Source organism: Macrobrachium nipponense, chromosome 4 (genome assembly GCF_015104395.2).
Source record: "Macrobrachium nipponense isolate FS-2020 chromosome 4, ASM1510439v2, whole genome shotgun sequence".
Classification (NCBI taxonomy): domain Eukaryota; kingdom Metazoa; phylum Arthropoda; class Malacostraca; order Decapoda; family Palaemonidae; genus Macrobrachium; species Macrobrachium nipponense.
In genome coordinates, this window is record NC_061100.1 from 19,743,262 (window position 1) to 19,763,356 (window position 20,095).

A 20,095-nucleotide genomic window follows, 5' to 3' on the forward strand; every position below is an offset into this window, starting at 1 on the left:
GACCAATACACCTGAATTCAGATGTCAGTAGTAAGCTGGACTGGATTTGCTCTTTGCTTAAACATTTGGAGGCCATAAAATTCCACAACTGCACTGAATAAAGTGTTCAATATTTTAGTTGTACCCAAGATGAAACTCTAAGCAAATTAGCAAACTGAGTAGTATTAAACCTGATACTACTAGAAAATGACACTGTTTGCAGCAGCAACCTGCCTAGTGTTGTGAGCAAAAATAGCTTAGTCAGGTGAAGTGGAGCACAGAGGGTGTTTGTAATTATAATACATTTTGTGAAACAAACGTAATGAACTCAAATCAAATCTCTGCCAGAAGTAAACGAAAGTGTTGACAAAACATATTTGAGATGAGATGAGAGTCAGCACTTAAAGACCACACCGGAGAACAGTACACCAAACAAAGAAGAAGATTTGAAGCCCTTAAATATAATAGCTTCACTGTAAAACATTAAAAATGTTTGTGCAAGATACCAGCTTTTTAGAAACAGGAAGCAGTATTACCTACGTATATGCTTTTTAAAGTTCAGTTTCTTATATAAAGGTACACCAAAACTCTTAAAAGATTAATTGAAATTTAAAACGGTATCATTGAAATGTTTAAAAGGATGCAAAGGTAATGAGTTCGGGATTGATTATTATACTTTCAGTTATAGAATGGTTAAGTTCCATGCTCAAAATGTGCGACAAATGGATACGCACATGTGAGCTCTCAACTCAAGGAGTCCACAACCACAGATCAAAGGTATGGAAAAAGAACAATGGCTAGAAGAGTAGAATCATTTGTGTTTGCAAACATTTTGTTCTCCAGACCTTGCCACATATCACTCATATAATATTAGTATATGTAATAATAAATAGCAAAGTTCCAAGAACAATACATACTCTGAGGAACATTGGAAATGACACTAAAGCTTCTATACTGGGTTGTGTTTATTAGTATGTAGGTAAGTGGTTTGTGATTCACTTAGTCAAAGGCTGCACTAAAATCTGAACTGACCATGTATGCACCAGTAAGACAGTGGATATTGACAAGAGTGCATCACAAGTACCAAGGGCTTAATAAAACCCAAACTGTTGTCCCGGTAGCAGTTTATTATCTTCAACAAACTTACAAAGGTGCTTAGAGGGTAGCTTCTCATAAACCTTAGATAAAATGGGTCATCGAAATCGGCTTCTACTCTGAGGGGCATGAGGATGGGCTTAGTCTCGTAGGTAATGGGGCAATGTTTTCCCTTCCCTTCCTCTTAAATTATTATTATTATTATATTATTCAGTAGATGAACCCTCTTCATTTGAAGCATGTCCACAGGGGCCATTGCTTTGAAATTCATGCTTCCAAAGAATATGGTGTTCACTAGAAAGAACTAATAGAAGGTAGTACCAATGGGAAATACAGACAGAAGAGATCCCTTATTAAGAAAGAAAAAAATAATTGATAAACAAATAAAAATACAAGTACATTAATAATGTAAATATGTGGGAAATTGTACTAGATAAGTAATGCATTGCATCTTCGCTTGAACTTTTAAAGGTTCCAATTGCATGACATTCTCAGGAAGACTGTTTTACAGTCCAATGGTATAAATAAATGACCTCTGGAACTGTGAAGTTTGACAGCCAGGCATATTTACTACATATTGGTGCTGCTGTTTAGCAAATCTGTTTGCTCATGGCAGGAAAAGGAGATCAGGGATCAATTGAGAATGTGACAGATCTCTGTTAAAATACAACTTAAGAAAAATTGACAAACGAGACCATTCGTGGATGGTCCAAGTCAAAACTGCTAACATTAGGAAAGAGAAACCTATCACCATGAACCACTGTGTCTAAAAAAGATAAACTCTGGCAGAAGCAGGCATCCACACTAGAGAACAGCATTCTGGTAAAAGAAGCACAAATGACCTAAAAGAATTTGTGTTGATTTCATCAGTTATCAATATATGAGGCTTAACATACAAAATACCTGACTCATGCTGCTTTTGTTGATATTTTCATTAGATTTTTCTTAAAAGTAAGATGTGAGTAATAAGTTACACCAAGAATAGTTCAAGCTTCAAACTTATTCAGCAGAGTCCCAGCCACCTGAAGAAATCTGTACGAGATCTGCTAATCAATATGTTTTAGTTTTACTGAAGTTCAGCCTCATACCTCACCAACTACACAATTCACTAATGTGTTCTGTATCCCGATTGATACTAAGGGCAGCTTCATTTCTCATATGAGGAGACTTTACTACACCCACAAGTGTTACATCATTGGTGTAATGAACAATCTCGCCTTCCAGGCCATCAACCACATCACTTTTATACACATTGGACCAAGTTCACTACCCTGTGGAACTCCAGACACCATAGCTCACTGATACTTACCTGTAAGGAAATTTTGAACTAAACCCAAAACATATCCACCCACTTCAAGATTCTGAAGCTAAGAATAAGTGTCTTGTGATTTACTACGTTAAAAGCAGCACTAAACTATATTTGGATGACAATACGTACTCTAAAACCCTTTTCAAGGTTCTCTTGTAAATGGCATGTCAAATCTAAAAGAGTATTGCAGGTATCTGACTGGTTCACAGATGCATATAAACTCTTCTTGCTTCATAATTTGAATAGGTCCATTTGGTGACAGTGAATGTCTTCATTTTTGAGCTGGATTATCTTCATCCTGTCCTGGCTAATAGGGACAGAAAGATGGGAGCTGAGTTTCTAGTATCAAATGATGTCTTCTAAATCTGTTCTTGAAGCAAAGCGAGCAGACACTGCTGCTCATATTCCTCCTCCTCTTAGAAAGCAGCATCTGCTACGAGAGGCAGTTGTGTTAGTTGGGGTGGCACTGGCAGAAGCAGGAGTGTTACTGTGTGTAAGTCCAACGGTCAGTATTTGCTGCAACACACTTGGAGTATCTGTTATAATGTCTTGCTAAGGCAACAGCTCTGCTGGATAGGCAACCACTCCCTGCAGATATCAAAGGTGACTTGTGAGAACAAACATGCCTTGACAATTACTGTGCAACTGAGGTAGAATTCTTGTAAAACCTTTTACTACTTATAGATTTTACAAGGCTTGCCAAACAAATCATTACACATTTGTTGTGTCATCTTTTTACTGAACGTATCCCAAGACAAGGAAGCTTAAAAAAAATGGGTCTTAGGACTGAAGCACAAATAAAGATAAGTGAAAGGAAGGAGAAAATCTTAGAAGGCTTGCTCCTCACAAAAGTGTATTGATAATTAATCCTAATACTGTACAAAACTGAAAGTTAGCAGAAAACCAAATTACTATTAAGCTTTGAAAAAGAACTACTAAGCCTTCTTCATATAGCTAGGTGGTGCTTACCAACACCTTCAAATGTGATATAACTACTATGATTAACACACACACACACACACACACACACACACACACACACACACACACACACACACACACAAGGAAAAGAAAAATCTAGAGCTAATGACATTATTGACATGATGAACTGTATCCATATGGAGTAAGCCCTAAGAGACCATTGACTTCAAAATCAAGCTTCCAAAGGATATGGTTCTCATTAGAATGTAAGGGAAAGTAAAGGGAAGCACAGAAGGAAGAGATCTCACATATAAAAAAGGAAAAATAAATAATTAAATTAATAAAAGATAAAAATGTATTAAAATGCAAGGAGAATAGCACAGATGCCAATAGTTCCTTGTGTACACAATTTTTTTTAGTATTTTAATGGTATTCCAGCTGGCGCTAGAAGATTTTGTCCTAGTGTTAAGACCTCAGGTTGGTAGTTATGAAAAATACAAATTGATTAGAAAATTTGTCATTTTGCACAACTGAGTATGTAATTGAATGAATTAGTCAATTATTGATGCCAATCCAAAAAGACAGGGTTTCAATGAGCTTTGCTCACAGTGAGTTAATTGGTTGTTGGAAACCCAGGGATCCGTTGGACAATGTGAGGAAGTTTATTGATCAGGATTTGTATTTATATAAATAGCAGATAACCACTTTCTTTCACAAGTAAAGATTATAACAGGATGGATAAAGTAATTCTAAGAGATGGATTTTATTTACAGATATTTCATCAACATACTAATATATCTTCAGATGGGTTTAGATTTGTCAAAGAAGAAAAATATCATTTTTGTTTTTGACTCATTATCTTTGAGTGCCTACTCTAGCTAACTGTCAGGTCAGGTTACATACTTGCATTTGATTTCTCACCCCAGCTAACAGATGAGTCAGATCAAACTGATATTTCAGGCTGCCGAATGAGAAGAGTTTGGCTAGGCCTTAAGATCAGAATGATTGATACGTATTGATAATGGTAAATATTTTAGGCAAAGTCCTGAGCTCATTAGATGGTGTGGCGTTAAAAGCCCTGGGCTTAGAATTGAGTTAATTCTGGGCACTGTAACATCTTCGAGGTTTAACTGATGCTTCCCCCTCAGTCCCTCACAGGCTTTATTAACTTGTACTTTACATGAAGGTCCACCATCCAGCTGGAAAAAGAGGATTTTGATAGTGGCAAAAATATGGCAAGCTTAATATGAGTGAGAGGTGCATTTATCTTTAATGAGGCAGGTACACCAACATAGTGTATACATTAATGTTATGGTGTACTTTCTTTCCAAATTTTGCAAAAAAAAGTATGTAAATAAAGAATTTTAACAACAGTGTAGATATTATTGAGATGAATTTTTTTGTGCAATAAAAACTTGTATAGTACAGAATTTTGTAGATAATGTTTGATTAGATTTTGGAGCTAACAGAAACAATGGCAAAAATGATTTTAGTTTAATCTGAGGATTGAGGAATGGTTATCAGTGCTTTTACCATATCTGTTTTATTTTATTTTTTTATTTAGTAAAAGAGCATTGGTAATAGTGTTACCATGGGTAGTAACTCCTTGTTGTGGGGAAATGTGTATTGTACATTGTGGTTGCATATGCCTTTTTTTTATAACTAGAAAATAGAAAACATGTGATGTTGAGATAGATCTATGCTAGCTCTGTTGTACTTGTATTGGAATTTGTACATTGTAGATTATCTGCATTATAATGCTCTCTCTGTATTTTATGAATATCTATTTGAATGCTATTATTAGAATGTATTATTGGGCAAACTAACTTGTCTTAAATAACATGACTGTATTTTTGCTTTTTTTTCCACTTTAAAACATCATTTTTGATAAGAGATTTTGCTCCATTGTACATTTGTTGAAATTGTTGAATAACCATAGTTCTTGCCTTGTTCATTGTTGTAATAAATAGATAACTCTAATTTTTGTCCATAGCAGTTTCCCAGCAACAGTATTTATTGCCAGCATGTACTATATGTTCTTTATTTTGTCCTACAGATTATGTTATGGTATAGACTTCTGAAACAAGTTATCTTCAGTACTGGACTTGATTAAGAGGTTCAAACAAAGGATTCATAACCTTAGATTTTGTGGTGCTTTTAGTATTAATGGAGGTACCTCTATGTGGTGTAGGCCGTATTTGTTTGTAAACCAATAAGTGCTGTCTGCATTTTATGGACAGAACTTTGTTCATTCCATATGCTAATCAGATATTTTAAAGAAAGGTACCAGCTAGTAATAGTTCCTTGTCTATTGAGACTATTTCCTAGACACTTATTAGAGCTTCAGCCTTTTAAGCTTTGCACTTAGTGCAGCAGGAGAATTTTAGCAGTAATCTGTACTCACACAAGATGTACTTACGTAATTATTGTATTGCCATAGCTACTAGTCACATGATTCTATGTGATAAAGTATTTGAGGTGAAATGGCATTGGCCATAAAGAACTTTACTAAAATTCATACTAGGATGAAGTTATGAAGCATATAAGCGGCTTACTTGGGTAAAGCAATCATGCAGTCGTCAGCAGATATTATGTATGTGTATGTGGCCAGACAGGCCTGTAAACCGGCAGGAAATGATTATCCTGTGTTAGAAGTAAATGATGTGATTCATGTGGCATCTGAGTTTATACATCGACAAAATGTCAATATTGAAAACCCAGATGGCTGGATATATGGAGCCAATCTACGCACCGGGCAAGAAGGATACTTCCGAGGTACCGTTCTCCAGTTGTGTTGCTAATAGACAAATTTGTGTAGAGTGTAGTTTGCATTGGGAATAGAGAAGTGATGCTTCTGGAAGGGGGCATAAACCGCTGTACAATATTGTAATATGTTGTACACTTTTCTGTAACATGTTTTACAATTAAGGTCTAGAGTTTGCAGCACTGTAAAATGAGTTTTAACATTGCACCGCTTTCTAATTCCTTGCTTAACATCTTTATAATGAAGCTTTATATATTTTAGTTGCTGTTAGCCTCTGTGCCATTTGGTGTTAGTGGTTAGTTTGTATATACAGCACAGCGTGTAGTTTCTTATAATTTTGCTTTTTGCTTACTGGTATGCCTTTTTAGGTTCATCTAATGGTATTAGGAATATAATTTTGTATTCCACAGTTCCTTTAGTGGTTTAGGTTTGGGAATCTGGGTGATATTTGTTTAGAGTGGTAATTGCATTATGATTGAAGACTAAAATTACTAATTAACTCATCCAATAATATTAAAATTAAGAATTACTAAATAACTCATTGAGTAATATTTAAATTAAGAAGTACTATTCAGAGTACATCCAGGAGACTAATTTAAACTAAACCTTCTGTGGTCTCTGTACCATACATGCTGAATTTTAGTTGCGTTACATTCTTTCAATAAAAAAGTCAGCACTAATTAATGCAATGTTCCTGTGTATTTTTCTTCCTCCTTTTTTAAATTGATGTCAAATTTCATTAGATTTTATACTTTTTGCAAAGTTTTCTCAGATTTTATATATTAATTGTAGAGTGAGTTTCTCTTCTTCTTTTTTATGCAGCATTGCACAGATTTTTGTCTTGTTTCATGTATCTGTATCTACCTACTGTCAGTTGAGGAATAATTTCAATAAGTTAGCTCTGTGTTAATAATTTTATAAAAACCAATAATACTCAAAACTTTCTCTTGCTGGGTTGGTTTTATTTTTATGTTTCTAGTGGAGCTTGGAAGATCTTTTGTAAAAAAAACGTTGGGAAAAGTTGCAGGTCATCGAAAGTTATTGTGTGCTGGGTTGGTTGATTGTAATCTTTTTCGTTGGAGTGTTTGATTGGCCAAACCATATTCTTTAGTTTATGCTTAAAATTCATTCTTGAAATATTTAGGATTGCTTATGTTTTGTTAATTTTGTGTTTAGGGTTTTCTATTAAGTTGTTTTGAAGCTCATATTTGATAACTGTTCTTTGGGCTTAATCTCTGAATATCTAGGGTTGTCTTTAGTGTTTGTTCATATTAAATTGCTGAAGTGTATATACCTCTGAGGAGTTTATTTTTTTTAACTTCTGCAGGAAAATTCTTATATTCTGTGGAACTTCAAAAGTGAATGTAGTACTGTACCTGTTTTCATACTTCTTACAAGGTTTGGGGTGTATATTAAGTTTTTTTTTTTTTGTTCATATAGCATTTAGGATTTGTCCATTGATTACAGTAATGGACTTAATTGAGTGTCTATAGATAGATTGAACTTATTCTCACTTTTCAGGATATTGCTTAGTGCTAAATGGAACCACTCATGCTAGAACAATGTCACAACGAAGACGTCTTTATTCCCGAGACACGAGTTTACCATCAATAGGAGGAGACTCTCAAGTAAGGATTATGTTGATAGTATTTGTTTTGATTTTGCAGTGTAATTAAGTATGAGTGTATATTTTCACAGTAGATAAGCCCATAGCTTAAAGTACTGAATGCCTTAATGTTTGTTAGATGTGGGTGGGTGTGTGCTGCTGAGTACCTACTTTAAACAGATCTGTCCTAAAAGTTATCCAGGATGTTAAGCACATTTGTTCTTGTTTTTCTGAGAATTGATCTCCAATTATTAATTGATTTCTGACCCATGGCCAATGTTAGAGAATCAAGTCTTCTACAGTATTGATGTTCATATGTGAGGTTATGATGCATTAGGATTCGAATTCAGTTAATGTTAACATGAAGGATGTGATGAGTGCTGTGGAAACACTTCTCCTGTAAAGGACACTTTCATGATGAGGTATAGTGATAGCTGTATATACTCTCTATACAACCATGCTTTGGATCACAGAGAATTATTTCTCCCTTGCTATTGGTCCATCGAGTACTTCCTGGCTTGAGTGTGAGAACCTCCTAAAGATAATCTAGCTTGAAGCTGGTCATTTTGGTGAACCTGTATGCTGAGCAATAGGCTGTATAGCAATTAGAGATTTCCAGAAAGTAAAAATGTAGATTTGTTCATATACGAAACAAACCCTCGGTCTTAACATTAGGATAAATACTCAGCGCCAGCTGGAAACCGGTAAAGTTTAAAATAATTGTGTATGCAAGGAACTATTGGCATCTGTGCTTGGTCAGGAGACATGTGGGGCCACCTACATACCCCTCATTAACTCATGACCCCGTCAGTTATTTTCTTAGCGCCTTTAAGTGATGACGTGGTTTACTCCGTCCTTTTAAAGCTGGTTTAGTTTGCCCCCTGTTGTTTTCAATTTGTTGTTTGGAATTCCCGGGAATGTGAACATGAAGCATTCTCATGCTGCAAGACTTCCTGGATACCACAAGAAGCAGTTATACGCCCTGTTGTTTTCTTTGACGGTTTCAACGTCGATGGAAACCGTCTAAGTACTCTTCGTGTAGTAAGTCGTAGGTGAAGAAACTCTTAAGGTACGGTTAATTCGTTACCTGTGCTTGGGAATATTGCATATTCATATGGATTGCCTGTAATCCAAAGCTTTGATGTATCTGGATGTGCCTTGGGAAGTAATTATGACTAATTGTGCTCCTTTCCCTGCAGGGAGAGGTGTGCATCGCCATCTTGTTTTCGTTCCAGATACGTGGGTAGAGAGGATGCAGGTGTGCGGTCGGCGTTAGGCTTATCAGGAGAACCAACCCAAAAGGACAGTTGGTTTGATGTTTAATGTCGTGTTGCCATCCAAGATCCCACGTTATGGATGTCCCTTTTATCCTGACATGCACTAGATGGCGGTCGGATGCATCACCATCTGTAAAGAAGCAGATAGGGCAACAAGGCAGCCTTTAATGTCAGGTTGCTATGACTATGAGAATAACATTAACAGCCTTGCACTTCTGGTAGGGTGCTGGCTTCGCATTCGAGTTGCTCAGTGACGTCATAAACATGGTGACTGCCATGACGTCTCTTCACAGCTGCGGCCTACACGAAGGCATGCTTCCATTTTCATTTCGAGGTACAAGAGTACTTTACAACTATGCTTTCGGATAGGAGGTTTTTAATGCACATTGTTTTTGAGAGAAATTACAAGCGTTAGGAGATATAAGTCACATAATGGAAAAAGACAAGTCTTTCCTCTGTATCCTTCCGCTTAGGCGTCAAGCTTAGGTGACTGGCTTTGATGCCAGTGCGTTTTCCTGTCAATCCTGGAAATAATAGGGACTTCGTAGCTGATCCTCAAGCCAAGAGGAGAAGTTTCTTCTCTATCTTCAAGCCAGGATTGTTACATCCCTATTATATGAAAGCACAAGAAGTAGTTGTAATTGTCGAACAAGTGAATGATGGAAAGTTAGTCTAGTGTGGCTGCTGTGAAGAGTTGGAAAAGGCTAGAATCAGGGACTTCATGACTGATCCTCGTGCCAAGAGGAGAAGAATAATTTCTTCTTCATCTTTGAGCCAGAACTGTCACATCCTTGTAAAATAGAAATGCCACAGTAGGTTGGGTCTCTTGATCTTGGCTGCAAGAGTACCATAAACAGCCTCACGCTTCCATCAAGCGTGTTGACGTCATAGCCAAGACTGCTTGTAATGGCGGTAGTCATGACGTCACAGCCTACTGATTCTTGATTTACTTCGCTGCCTCCGGAACCTAATACGCTTTTTGACTGATTGGTACACACAGTAATGAAGAATAAACAGGATCTAGAGGTGAAAATGGCTAAGTAAGACAAGAAGAAAAGGCGTGATTCGCCTTCTTCTTCGTCTTCTTCTCTAGATGATGTCATAGCTAAGTTTGATGACATGACTGAGTGTACCAGTCAAGCGTTGGAGGATACGGGATTTCGTGACTGATCCTCGGGACAAGAGGAGAAGAGTAAATTCTTCTTCATCTTTGAACTAGGACTGTCACAGCCCAATCAGCAAGAAAATCGAGAAGTCAGTGGCTGATAAGCTCAAAGCAATCGGACGAACCCATTTACAAGAGTCCGAACGAGCAAAAGCGTCGACTGTCGCTGGGCTAGCGGCCGACGTGGAGTTGCCAGTGGTGACTACAAAGAGTCTAAGAGAGACTACAATGCCATGGCTTAACTTGATACATACGCCGATGCTTTTACAAACGTTTTCCATGGACTCTAACTGTCAGAGTAATAAAATATGATAAAATAGCTCTCATATTTGTTTATAGGATTGCAAACAGATACCTTCTCAAATCCTACTGACTATAATATTTTCAAGATCGAGCCATCAACGGCTATTAAGGATCAAAGGTGCCGAGGCCGTATGGTTGGACGACCATGACGCATGTTAATAGATACCTTCTCAAATCCTACTGACTATTCGGGATTGAGCCATCAGTGGCCATTGAAGATCATAGGTGCCGTGGCCGTATGGTTGGAAGGCCATGACGTACGCAAATTGATACCTTCTCAGAGCCTACTGACTATTCGGGATTGAGCCATCAGTGGCCATTAAAGATCAAAGGTGCCGCGGCCGTATGGTCGGACGGCCATGACGCACCCTGACGTTTGTCAGAGGGTAGGAGTGAGTTAACGTCTCCTGTGGCTGAACACAGTGCGTTAGAACCGGAGGGAAGAGAAGACCAAGAGTTTCTGGCTTCGTATGAGGTGGTGATTGATTTGATTAGTTAATTCAATAACCTTTCGGGGAGCCAGCATGCTTCCCCATGGGATTGACATGGTGTTTGGTTTGAAAAAGGATACAAAAGTGTATGAATTACCTTGTTCTAGTCATGTAGAGTCCATTTTACAACATGTAAAATGTACAGATTGATAGAAGGATATGGATACCTCTTAGTAATCATATGCAGCCTGAATGGTGGGAAGTAGCATACTTTGGGTTGACTCCAGAAAACTTCAAACCTTTATAAGTAAGGAGAATTCCCATATTTTATATATACTTGTTGGTATAAGCTGGTTTCTTCCTATAAGAATATTGACCAAACGCTTCGACTCTTACACAAGTGGTTAAAGTTAATAGAAAGCTTGGTTCCTTGAAAGTTACTGTAGAACCATTCTTCTTAATGAAATCAAATGGGAACTTATGTAGAAAGAAAGAGATGAATGTCTTCCTTTCGTCACATAAGGTAGCCAAGCCTAAGTAGGGCACTTGTAACCTAAGATGCTATAGCCAGGATAATTGGGTCATACCTTTTAGCCTAACAAGTGGTTATATTCGTAGCCTATTCTAGCCAGTTCGAGTCTACTGCTACTATCATAGTTAATCTGAGTAGTAGTTCTTAGCTTAGACTGTCCGAACTAAGTGGTGGGGTATGCATGTGCTGGCTTGGACCAACTAATGGTTGGGGTTTGGCTTTCGAACCTGCATTTACTATCTTAGATTAGTCTGAGTGGTACAATTCTTAGCTTAGCCGGGTCCACTTAGCCTAACTCATAGGTTAGGTGGTTCCGACATACATGTCAACTTAGCCTAACAGTGGGTTGATGACTTAACATGATCCGGTTGCTGGAACATGCCCGTATTATCTTAGGTTGGACGAATTAGTAAGGTTATAAGTATAGCCGAGCATAGACTAGTGCCTAGGCTACCCATTCAAAACACTTTTACCACCTCAGCCTAGATGTTTGTGGTTGTAGCCTAGCATGGATAGCCCATTTAGTTTCTAGATTAAGCTAGTCTAAACTAGCCTAGCCTAGTTAAATGTACATCTCGGATGGACTTAATCTACCCTAAGTGATGGAGGAGTTAGCCTAGCCTAATTGGAAGTGTTAACATAGCCTAACCTAACTAAACCAGGGTCCTAGCCTAATTGGAAGAGTTAACATAGCCTAACCTAACCAAACCAGGGTCCTAGCCTAATTGGAATGGGTAACATAGCCTAACCTAACCAAGCCAGGGTCAACCTGGTCTTGCCAACTTAAAATAAGTTAGTCAATTCTTAATTGACTATACCTACTTAGACTAGTCCAAGTGGTTGTTGGCTAGGTTAACCTGGAATCAGCAAATGGGTCTCTTCCATACTGGCCTAGTTTTTATATTGAATTCATGAACCTAACATAGAGAGTTCAAGCTTCAGTTGGCGAGAGCGAGGCATTAGTACCTCATCATATCTGGAAGGGGAAAGGGTGGAGTTTCCCATTCTTCTAGAGTGAGGTAGGGTGAAGTGACGTTGGGTACAATTCTGGGCTAGGTTACTCAAGAATAGCACCATGATGGTTTCTGGCAATATAGGATTTCCCTTTGGAGGGTAGCATATTGAACATATGCCCGTATATTGTAACAGGTCACTGCATAAGGTGTTTCTTGGTTGGCATCTTAGTTTTTACAAAAACACTGAGCTGTTTAATAGCTCTCCTAGGGCTGAGGGCTGGCCTGAAAGATTGGAAATTTTTTGCGTGGCTAGGAACCAATTGGTCACCTAGCAATGGGACCTGCAGCTTATTGTGGGATCCGAACCGCACTGTATCAATAAATTATTTTCTATCACCAGAAATAAGTTCTCTGATTCCGCGTTGGCCGAGATGGGAGTAAGACCTTGGACCACCGGTTTGGCAGATGAGTGCACAAACCACTCGTCCAGAGAGGAACTCGTATAGTGGAAAAACCATGTAATAGCTGTCTCAGGGGTTTCACCCTTGAGGAGCCTGAGGATTCCATTTGTGATACTGGGAACATCCTGGAGGTTATGCAAACTCTAGGTTTTACCTGTTCCGCCATGTCCCGGACGGAAGGATGGGTTCCAGTAATTAAGGAGGACCCAGGATGAGTGACTGATAAAGTTTATCGTAGCACAATCATCGCTACCAGGTTCGTGTGGGGAAGAGGCATCACCTATAAGTAGAATTAATATCTCAAGGCCTGGAGGTTGACCAGTATCCCCTTTCGAACTAATAGTTCTCAGTTTTTGGGTGGAGAGTGTCACCTCGGACGTAACACAACTCCAAAGGTCATTAGCTCACATATACAGAATGACCATTTGGCCGTGACTGCCTGTGTAGTGGATGTTTCTGTCCATTAAAGGCATTCGATCAGTAGACAATGATCTGGTGGAGAGGTTGTCAGAACAGAGGGGAGAATCTCTGTAATTACATGTTTACATGCATGGTGATATACATTGGACTGGTGATTGGGCATGTGAATATCGCTTCACACTGACTAATCTTCAGATGAATCAGGAGCAGTGAACTGGATGGGGCACATAAGAACTCCAATCTGATAAGTGAAAACATACTCTGTATCAGAGTAGCCTTGACGGTCTACCACCAGGCACATACATCAGTCACGTTACAGGAAACTGACTGTGGATGGGGGGTCTTCCTCTGACCTTGGTAGAGTGGGAGTACTCAATAACCAGGGTTTTGACGTAGACTCAAAAGTAGCCTGGAACTGAATGGCCCCGGAATCCGGGATAATGAGTCAATGCAGCACAGGTCATGATGACAGATACATTTCTTAATCTTGCTCAGTACGGTGTGAGTATGTGTGAGGGACCTTCAGCAGGGCTGGCTTTGACTTGTCAAAGTACTCTGTGGTTATAGAAAGAACTAAGTCACCTAGAACATTTAAGTGGTAGATGTAAAGGAACAGGCCAAACAGAGGCAATCGGGCAAGCCTACTCCTTGTTTGTCAAGTTGTACCAATGAGGTTATACAGAAGATAAGGTCATCAGAGGAATATGGGCCTCCTGGCATTTAAGAACATATCTGTTGAAATGATCGTGACAGTTGATCTGTGACGGTATTGAAGCTCAAAATTGAGCAATTTCAAGGAGGTGTCTGTCTGTTCATTGAAATTTGAGAGTGGGTTCTTTGTAATGGAGACCACTTTCAATTTCCTGTATATATATGGTTGCCCAGAGGTCCTTGGGTCCTTTGGTGGCTGCTCAACAAAAGGTGTAACTCATCCAGTACCTCATTGGTATGTCAGTTGGTATCTTGTCTGAGATGATGGTATGAATGTGAAATGGAGGAGATAACTGTCCTCTTTCATTTTCAAATTTCTGTCTCCTTCTTTACTTAGGGCAGTAAGAAGAGAGTACCATCATAAGCTGGAACGGACAAGGTACAGGTGAGTGAAGTGGCCATACTGTTAGGGTTAGTATTAGTAAGATACCTATCAGTAGCAGGACATTCCTCTCTTTAGCAAGGGGGAGAGGAATGATAACAAACCTACATGAGTGGATGAACTGGTTTGTTAGGGGAACAGATCTTCTTATCTTCCTCGGACGCAATGGACTATGACATTGTGTAAAAGCCCAGAAGTCTGACTCTATGATATTCATATATATCTTAGATTCGGAAATACTGGTCAGCTGTTTCGTAGAATTCTGGTATTCAGAAAACTGAACAAAGGTGGCAAACTCCCAGTTGGTTAATAGTACTTACCTCCCACCAAGAGTAAGTCTATCCTAATGTTAAGACCGAGGGTTTGTTTCGTATATGAACAAATGACAAATTTGTAACTAATTTGTATTTTTCATAGCTTACAAACCTGAGGTCTTAACATACAAAGGCCCACCTCTAACCACCCCTCTATCAACTAACCTGGGTTGGAAGAATAACTGACGGGGTCACGAGTTAATGAGGGGTATGTGGGTGGCCCCACATGTCTCGTGACCAAGCACAGATGCCAATTGTCCCTTGCATACACAATTATTTTAAACTTTACCGGTTTCCAGCTGGCGCTGAGTATTTATCCTATTTAAGACCTCAGGTTTGTAAGTTATGAAAAATACAAATTAGTTACAAATTTGTCATATTGGCACGCATCTTTTGTTCTATAGATTCATTAGTCCATCATTGTCCCAGTTTTTACTTTATTCTGACTTTTCTGTTAATATTGTCAAAGTTGTTGAAATTCCACGTTTACAAAGGTTGAATGTTCCCAGAAAGGCACTCTAACTCACTACCTGGTTCTCTGTCCATGTTGTCATGAATGCATAATGTTATTAATGTTTTTGTCACTTTTCCATAAGTTGTATTTCAACAGTGATCATATACATTCACAATTGATGAGAGCACCCAGATTCGCTGAATAGCAGCGCCAATATGCAGTTATTGCTCATCACTGTCAAACTTCTCAGTTCCAGAGGTCCTTTATTCCTCCCAGAGGATGGTGTACAATTGGAAGTTCAGAAGTTCAAGCTTAAATGCAATACATTACTACCCTAATACTATTCTTGCATTTTTAATACTATTTTAACTATTTATTAGTTTTACTCTTTTTTGATAAGTGGGATCTTCTTTCTGTAATATTTTGCTGCACAATTACTACCTCTTAATTCTTCTTAATGAACTCCATATTCTTTTGAAGCTTGAATTTCAAGTCGATGGTTCCTGTGGACTTGTTCCATATGAACAGGTTTCATCTTCTGAATATATTATATAATATAATAATAATAATAGATAATATTAATTTGTTCCTCATGTTGTAATTGCAAGATTACTGTTTACCCCTCCAAGTCATGTCTACATTAGTTTACACTAGATTCTCATTTGTTTCATATGTTTAACACAACTTGCTATCTAGGGTTTGTAAGAACAGTACTGTATTTACTACAGCCCATTAATCATAAGAGTCATAGTTTGTTTAGAGCTACAGTACTGTATCCCAATCGCACCAACTTGCCATAGCCAGCCAGAGCACACTACTTTCTCATTTTCTTGAAATCAACGTCATTACATCCTTTGTCGTGGCCAAAGTTTTTCTTGTCTTGTGATTTTTTTTTATGTATTTTTTATTTTGTTCATGAAACTTACCTGTCAGATATATATATAGCTGTATTTTCTGGGCTCAGCTCGTGTCGGCCTATGAAAGTATCCTTAATATCATTCTTTCTAGGTAAAATTAGCCTAAAATTACCAGAGAAAAAACAAAATTAAGAAAATGTCAGTAAAACTGACTCGCTCACTCTTAAAAAGAAGTGTCGGTATGATAAAGGGGCGAGTGTTAGGAACACTACCACGAGCCAAACACCAATTAGAACTTCCTATCAGAATCCCCCCAAGAGAGAGCTGATACCAACGGGCGATGCAGCCTCTACTACTACTACTAGAGGACGCCACGGACAGCAGCGCCCTAGCGACATCCTTAATTTTTTAGCGCTAGCGACAAGTCGCCATTTTCTTGTGCTCGTGCTTTATTGGATTTTATCCGTACTATCTACGATGGAACGCTCTGCAATTGCCACGGCTAAGTTAAGTAACTCATAAGTAACATTTTACCTTAGTTTTATCTTCCGGGTACCAGTATTTTCCTCTTAATAGGTCATATACGGTTCCCCGGTTGTCTCGTGGCGGCCATGCCGCCTCGTAAGAATTCCCGGTCCTCCATACTGGGACTTCTTATACTTATGGGCTTACTTTATCACATTCATTGTTTTACATCGAGTTTTAGCTAGTTCAGCCCTCCTACCATTCTCTTAGCTTGGTATTTAGGGCTATTATTATTTTCCGGCCCAGCATCCCGGCTCTTGCTCTACATCGGCTATCGCTGGCTCCGAGTAGGCTCCTGTTTCTTGGAACAGTCTGCCTCCTCCTGGGCTTCTTTCTCTTTTACTAAAAGTGTCTCTTCCACCTTTCGATGTATATTTATTTATTTATTTATTTGGGTGTTAGGCTAGCCTAGGTGCTTGTTCCATGTATTGGTACAGCTTGTTCACGTGGCCCTACCACGGTTGTGTTGCTCGCGGCCTAGGCCACTTGCGGTCACGTGTTCCATAGCACCTTACCCTGCCCCTTCCCTCCCTCTCTGATATAGGGAGGAGCTGGGGGACCCCTTGGTTGTTATGACAACCTCATCGCTTCTCTCACACTTTCGGAGGTGACCAGGGGTCCTCCCAGCGGGGGGTATAGGGCGACCACTTATGAGGGTACCGGGTCTCTCATGCGGGTAGTTGGTGAGGCGGGGAGGAGTAGGCCATCCCTCCCCCCTTTTCTCGCTCCCGCCGTGTTTCGCCGAGACCTTCCTCCCCCCCTCCCCAGTTGCTCAGCCACCTCCCTTACGATACGAAAGGAGCCTTCCGTCGCAGCCGGGGCACCTTTGGTTATAGGTTACTGGCTCCGCTAGCGGGCAGGGTGGGTACTACGAGTGGTCGGTTGCTTGCCTACTATATCCTTATATATCTCTCCCCCGCTACCGGAAGGGAGCTTACCCCTTACCTACGCACTCTTCTAGTAGACGGGCGGAGAGAATTTGTTTTATTTTTGTTATTTTAAGGATATACCCTAATTATACAATATTTTACAATGAATTGTGTGTTTATTATTATTATTTTATCAAACCATCCCGCCATTTTCCGTCGTGTTTCCATTACACCACTCCTAGTTGGTTGATTCTTGTGCTTCCGCCATCGGCGGAGCCATAGCCTATATACCAACCTAGTTACCACCCACGTATTTTGGGCTGGGCTCTGGTTTTATCTAACTTTATCGCTCCGGCACCAGCGGAGCATATGTTAGGCTGTAAGTGTTTACTTGGTATCATGTACTTTTTCACTTACAGGCTACCAACTGCCAGGTCCCAGCCTGTAACGCGACGCTTTACGACCCCTGTGGACACGATGAGTGCAGGTCTCACGCCCCTTGTGCCACGTCGTTCAACGAGACGATTGTCTGGCACCCTGGAACTGAAGCCTGCGCCATATGCTACGACATGGTCGGTTCAGCTGGGGTAGATGGGGGTAAGTCCATTATTTAGGCTTAACTTATGATTTTAACTAAACAACTTCTAGTCGATAAGTTTGTTAACCCCGTTTCCACAATTCTGGCAGCTAATATCCACCTTTTTCTTTCAGGCTTTAAAAAAAGCGGTTTGTGATCGGGAAGAAGTCGCCCTTCGGCCACCCTGGGAAAGCGTGGGTTGGGCGGCTTGGGAAGAAACGACCTGCCAAGGGCCAGCCCTACATTTTGGACAGGGAAGCTGGCCGTCCCATGATCTTCCCCCGCGGGCAAGTCGACGGGTTACGTCGACCCCTTGTCCGCTGCCCCACTGATAGCCTCCATCCAGCAAGACCTCCAGCAATCGTTTGGGGTCGTAGCCTCCCAGGAATCGGTCCCGGACGTCGCTGCCCTGGACCTTAACCTTGAGCCCACATGGCGGTAGGTGGGGGAGGATTTGTTGGTTGAGGTAGGTATGGTCGGAGCGCCCAAGGTCTTTTCCTTGGGCGCTCCCTGGATCTTCTCCTGTCCCCTCTTCTTCCGCTTCTTTCCAAGGCTTTGCGGATCCGAGATCCCTATTCGCTCTCCCGCTCTCTCTGTACCTCCTAAGGAGAAGGGAAAGAGAGAAACCGAAGACCTTATCTAAGTCGACTTCTAGGAAGTCGTCTTCGTCTTCTTCGGCTAGGAAGTCGTCGACTTCCTATGCCGATGCGGTGAAGGCAAAGCCGGGCTCTTCCCAATCGAAGAGCTCCAGAACGCAAGGCTTCGAAGGAGAAGGCTCGCGCTCCCACCGAGTCACTGCCATTCTCCCGCCTCCACTGCTTCCACTCCGGCTATGCCGGCAGGGGTAGCAAGCACCAGCACCTTCGATCCCGCTACTTTCTCAGCAGGGGTGATGGAACAGGTGGGCGTGCTAGTAGGCTCCCAAATCTCCGCACTGGGAACGCGGTTCGAGCAGATGTTTGCGCAATTATCAAACAGTCTGTCTCAATCTGGACAGTCAATCCAGGATCTCTCTAATAGAATGAGGAGAGAATGAGGACCGAGTAGCTGGGCTAGCTCAAGCTCCTCCCCCAGTCTCCCCAGCATCTAGCACGGGGATTCTTCAACTTCCACCTTATGACTCCTTGCCAGCTTTCTCTATGGAGAACCCATGGAGAGTAGCTGCCTACGCTCCATTCAAGGACGGAATGATTTCTATCTCGGAGGTGGAACTCGAAGGATTGAGGACTTCGAGTTCTACCCTCCGGGTTCTGACGCAGCCTTTCATCGGGTATGCTAGGCTGACGCCAACGGCTCTGACGAGAGAAGACAAAATCTCTAAGGAGTCAGTTCTTTATAGTAGAGATCACGCCCAGCGGGAATGGGTTTCACTGCCTTGAGGACTGGGAGTGTACTAACACTAAACTCCAGGCCTACAAGAGTCTTCACTATTTTCGCGACGGAAGAGGAGGTTTCTCTTCCGTTCGCCACGAAATTAGTGGAGAAGTCCCTTCAGGCAGTCCTCAAGGATGAGCCCATTCCACAGTTGAGGGAGGCGGAGTCTACTTCTCCGCTCTTCCCCTCCCCGCCTTCGGAGAATTGTGGGAAAAATTTGCCAGCTACATGCACGATGGGTAAACTCAAGCGGACTGCGCCATGGACCAGTTCGGTGAGAAATTACCTAGGCTGCCGGATTCCCTAATCCAGGCAGAGTTCGATGCGCGAACTAGGTTTGGCAGGTCCCTCAATTCCCTCATCATCACAGAAATGGCTGCCCTTCCTACGCTACGGAACCGCTGTTCAAGATTCTGGCGAAATCTCAGTTTCAGACGGTTCTAACGGACGCTTTTGATTTCTTCCAAGCTAGGAGGAACTGCCGGAAGCATTGTCCTACAAGAGCGCACAATCAGGCATGAGCCTAATAGACTCTTGGCTGCAAGCATGTGGGAGCGGATCTCTTCCCAGAGTCCGCAGTGAACGAGGTCCACCACGAAGCTGCTAGACTCAACCAGAGCTTAGAGCTAGGTGGGGTATTTCCTCAAAGAGGAAACAGGAATCCGTTCCCACTGCTGGCAAGAAACCAAAGAAGGTGGTAAGAGGTTCCAGCCATATAAAAAAACTCCAGCAACAGCAGCAATTTGTGCAGGCAGTCCCAGTTACCCAACAGGGACAAACCTTTCCACCTCTAAGCAGAACCAACCTTTCCTC

The 20,095-nt window shown here is 40.8% G+C and overlaps 1 protein-coding gene across 2 annotated transcripts in view; it reads left to right on the forward strand.

Annotated features, from left to right (window-relative positions):
* Window positions 1-20,095, forward strand: part of LOC135210751 (phosphatidylinositol 3-kinase regulatory subunit alpha-like) — a 584,655-nt gene that overhangs the window by 39,088 nt on the left and 525,472 nt on the right. The window contains exons 3-4 of one of the 2 annotated variants that reach the window (XM_064243583.1): window positions 5,361-6,079; window positions 7,590-7,696. In XM_064243583.1, coding sequence (XP_064099653.1) covers window positions 5,875-6,079; window positions 7,590-7,696 — 312 coding nt within the window. In that variant the 5' untranslated portion in view covers window positions 5,361-5,874. The remainder of the gene's footprint in view (window positions 1-5,360; window positions 6,080-7,589; window positions 7,697-20,095) is intronic. The other variant, XM_064243584.1, reaches the window with a different exon arrangement.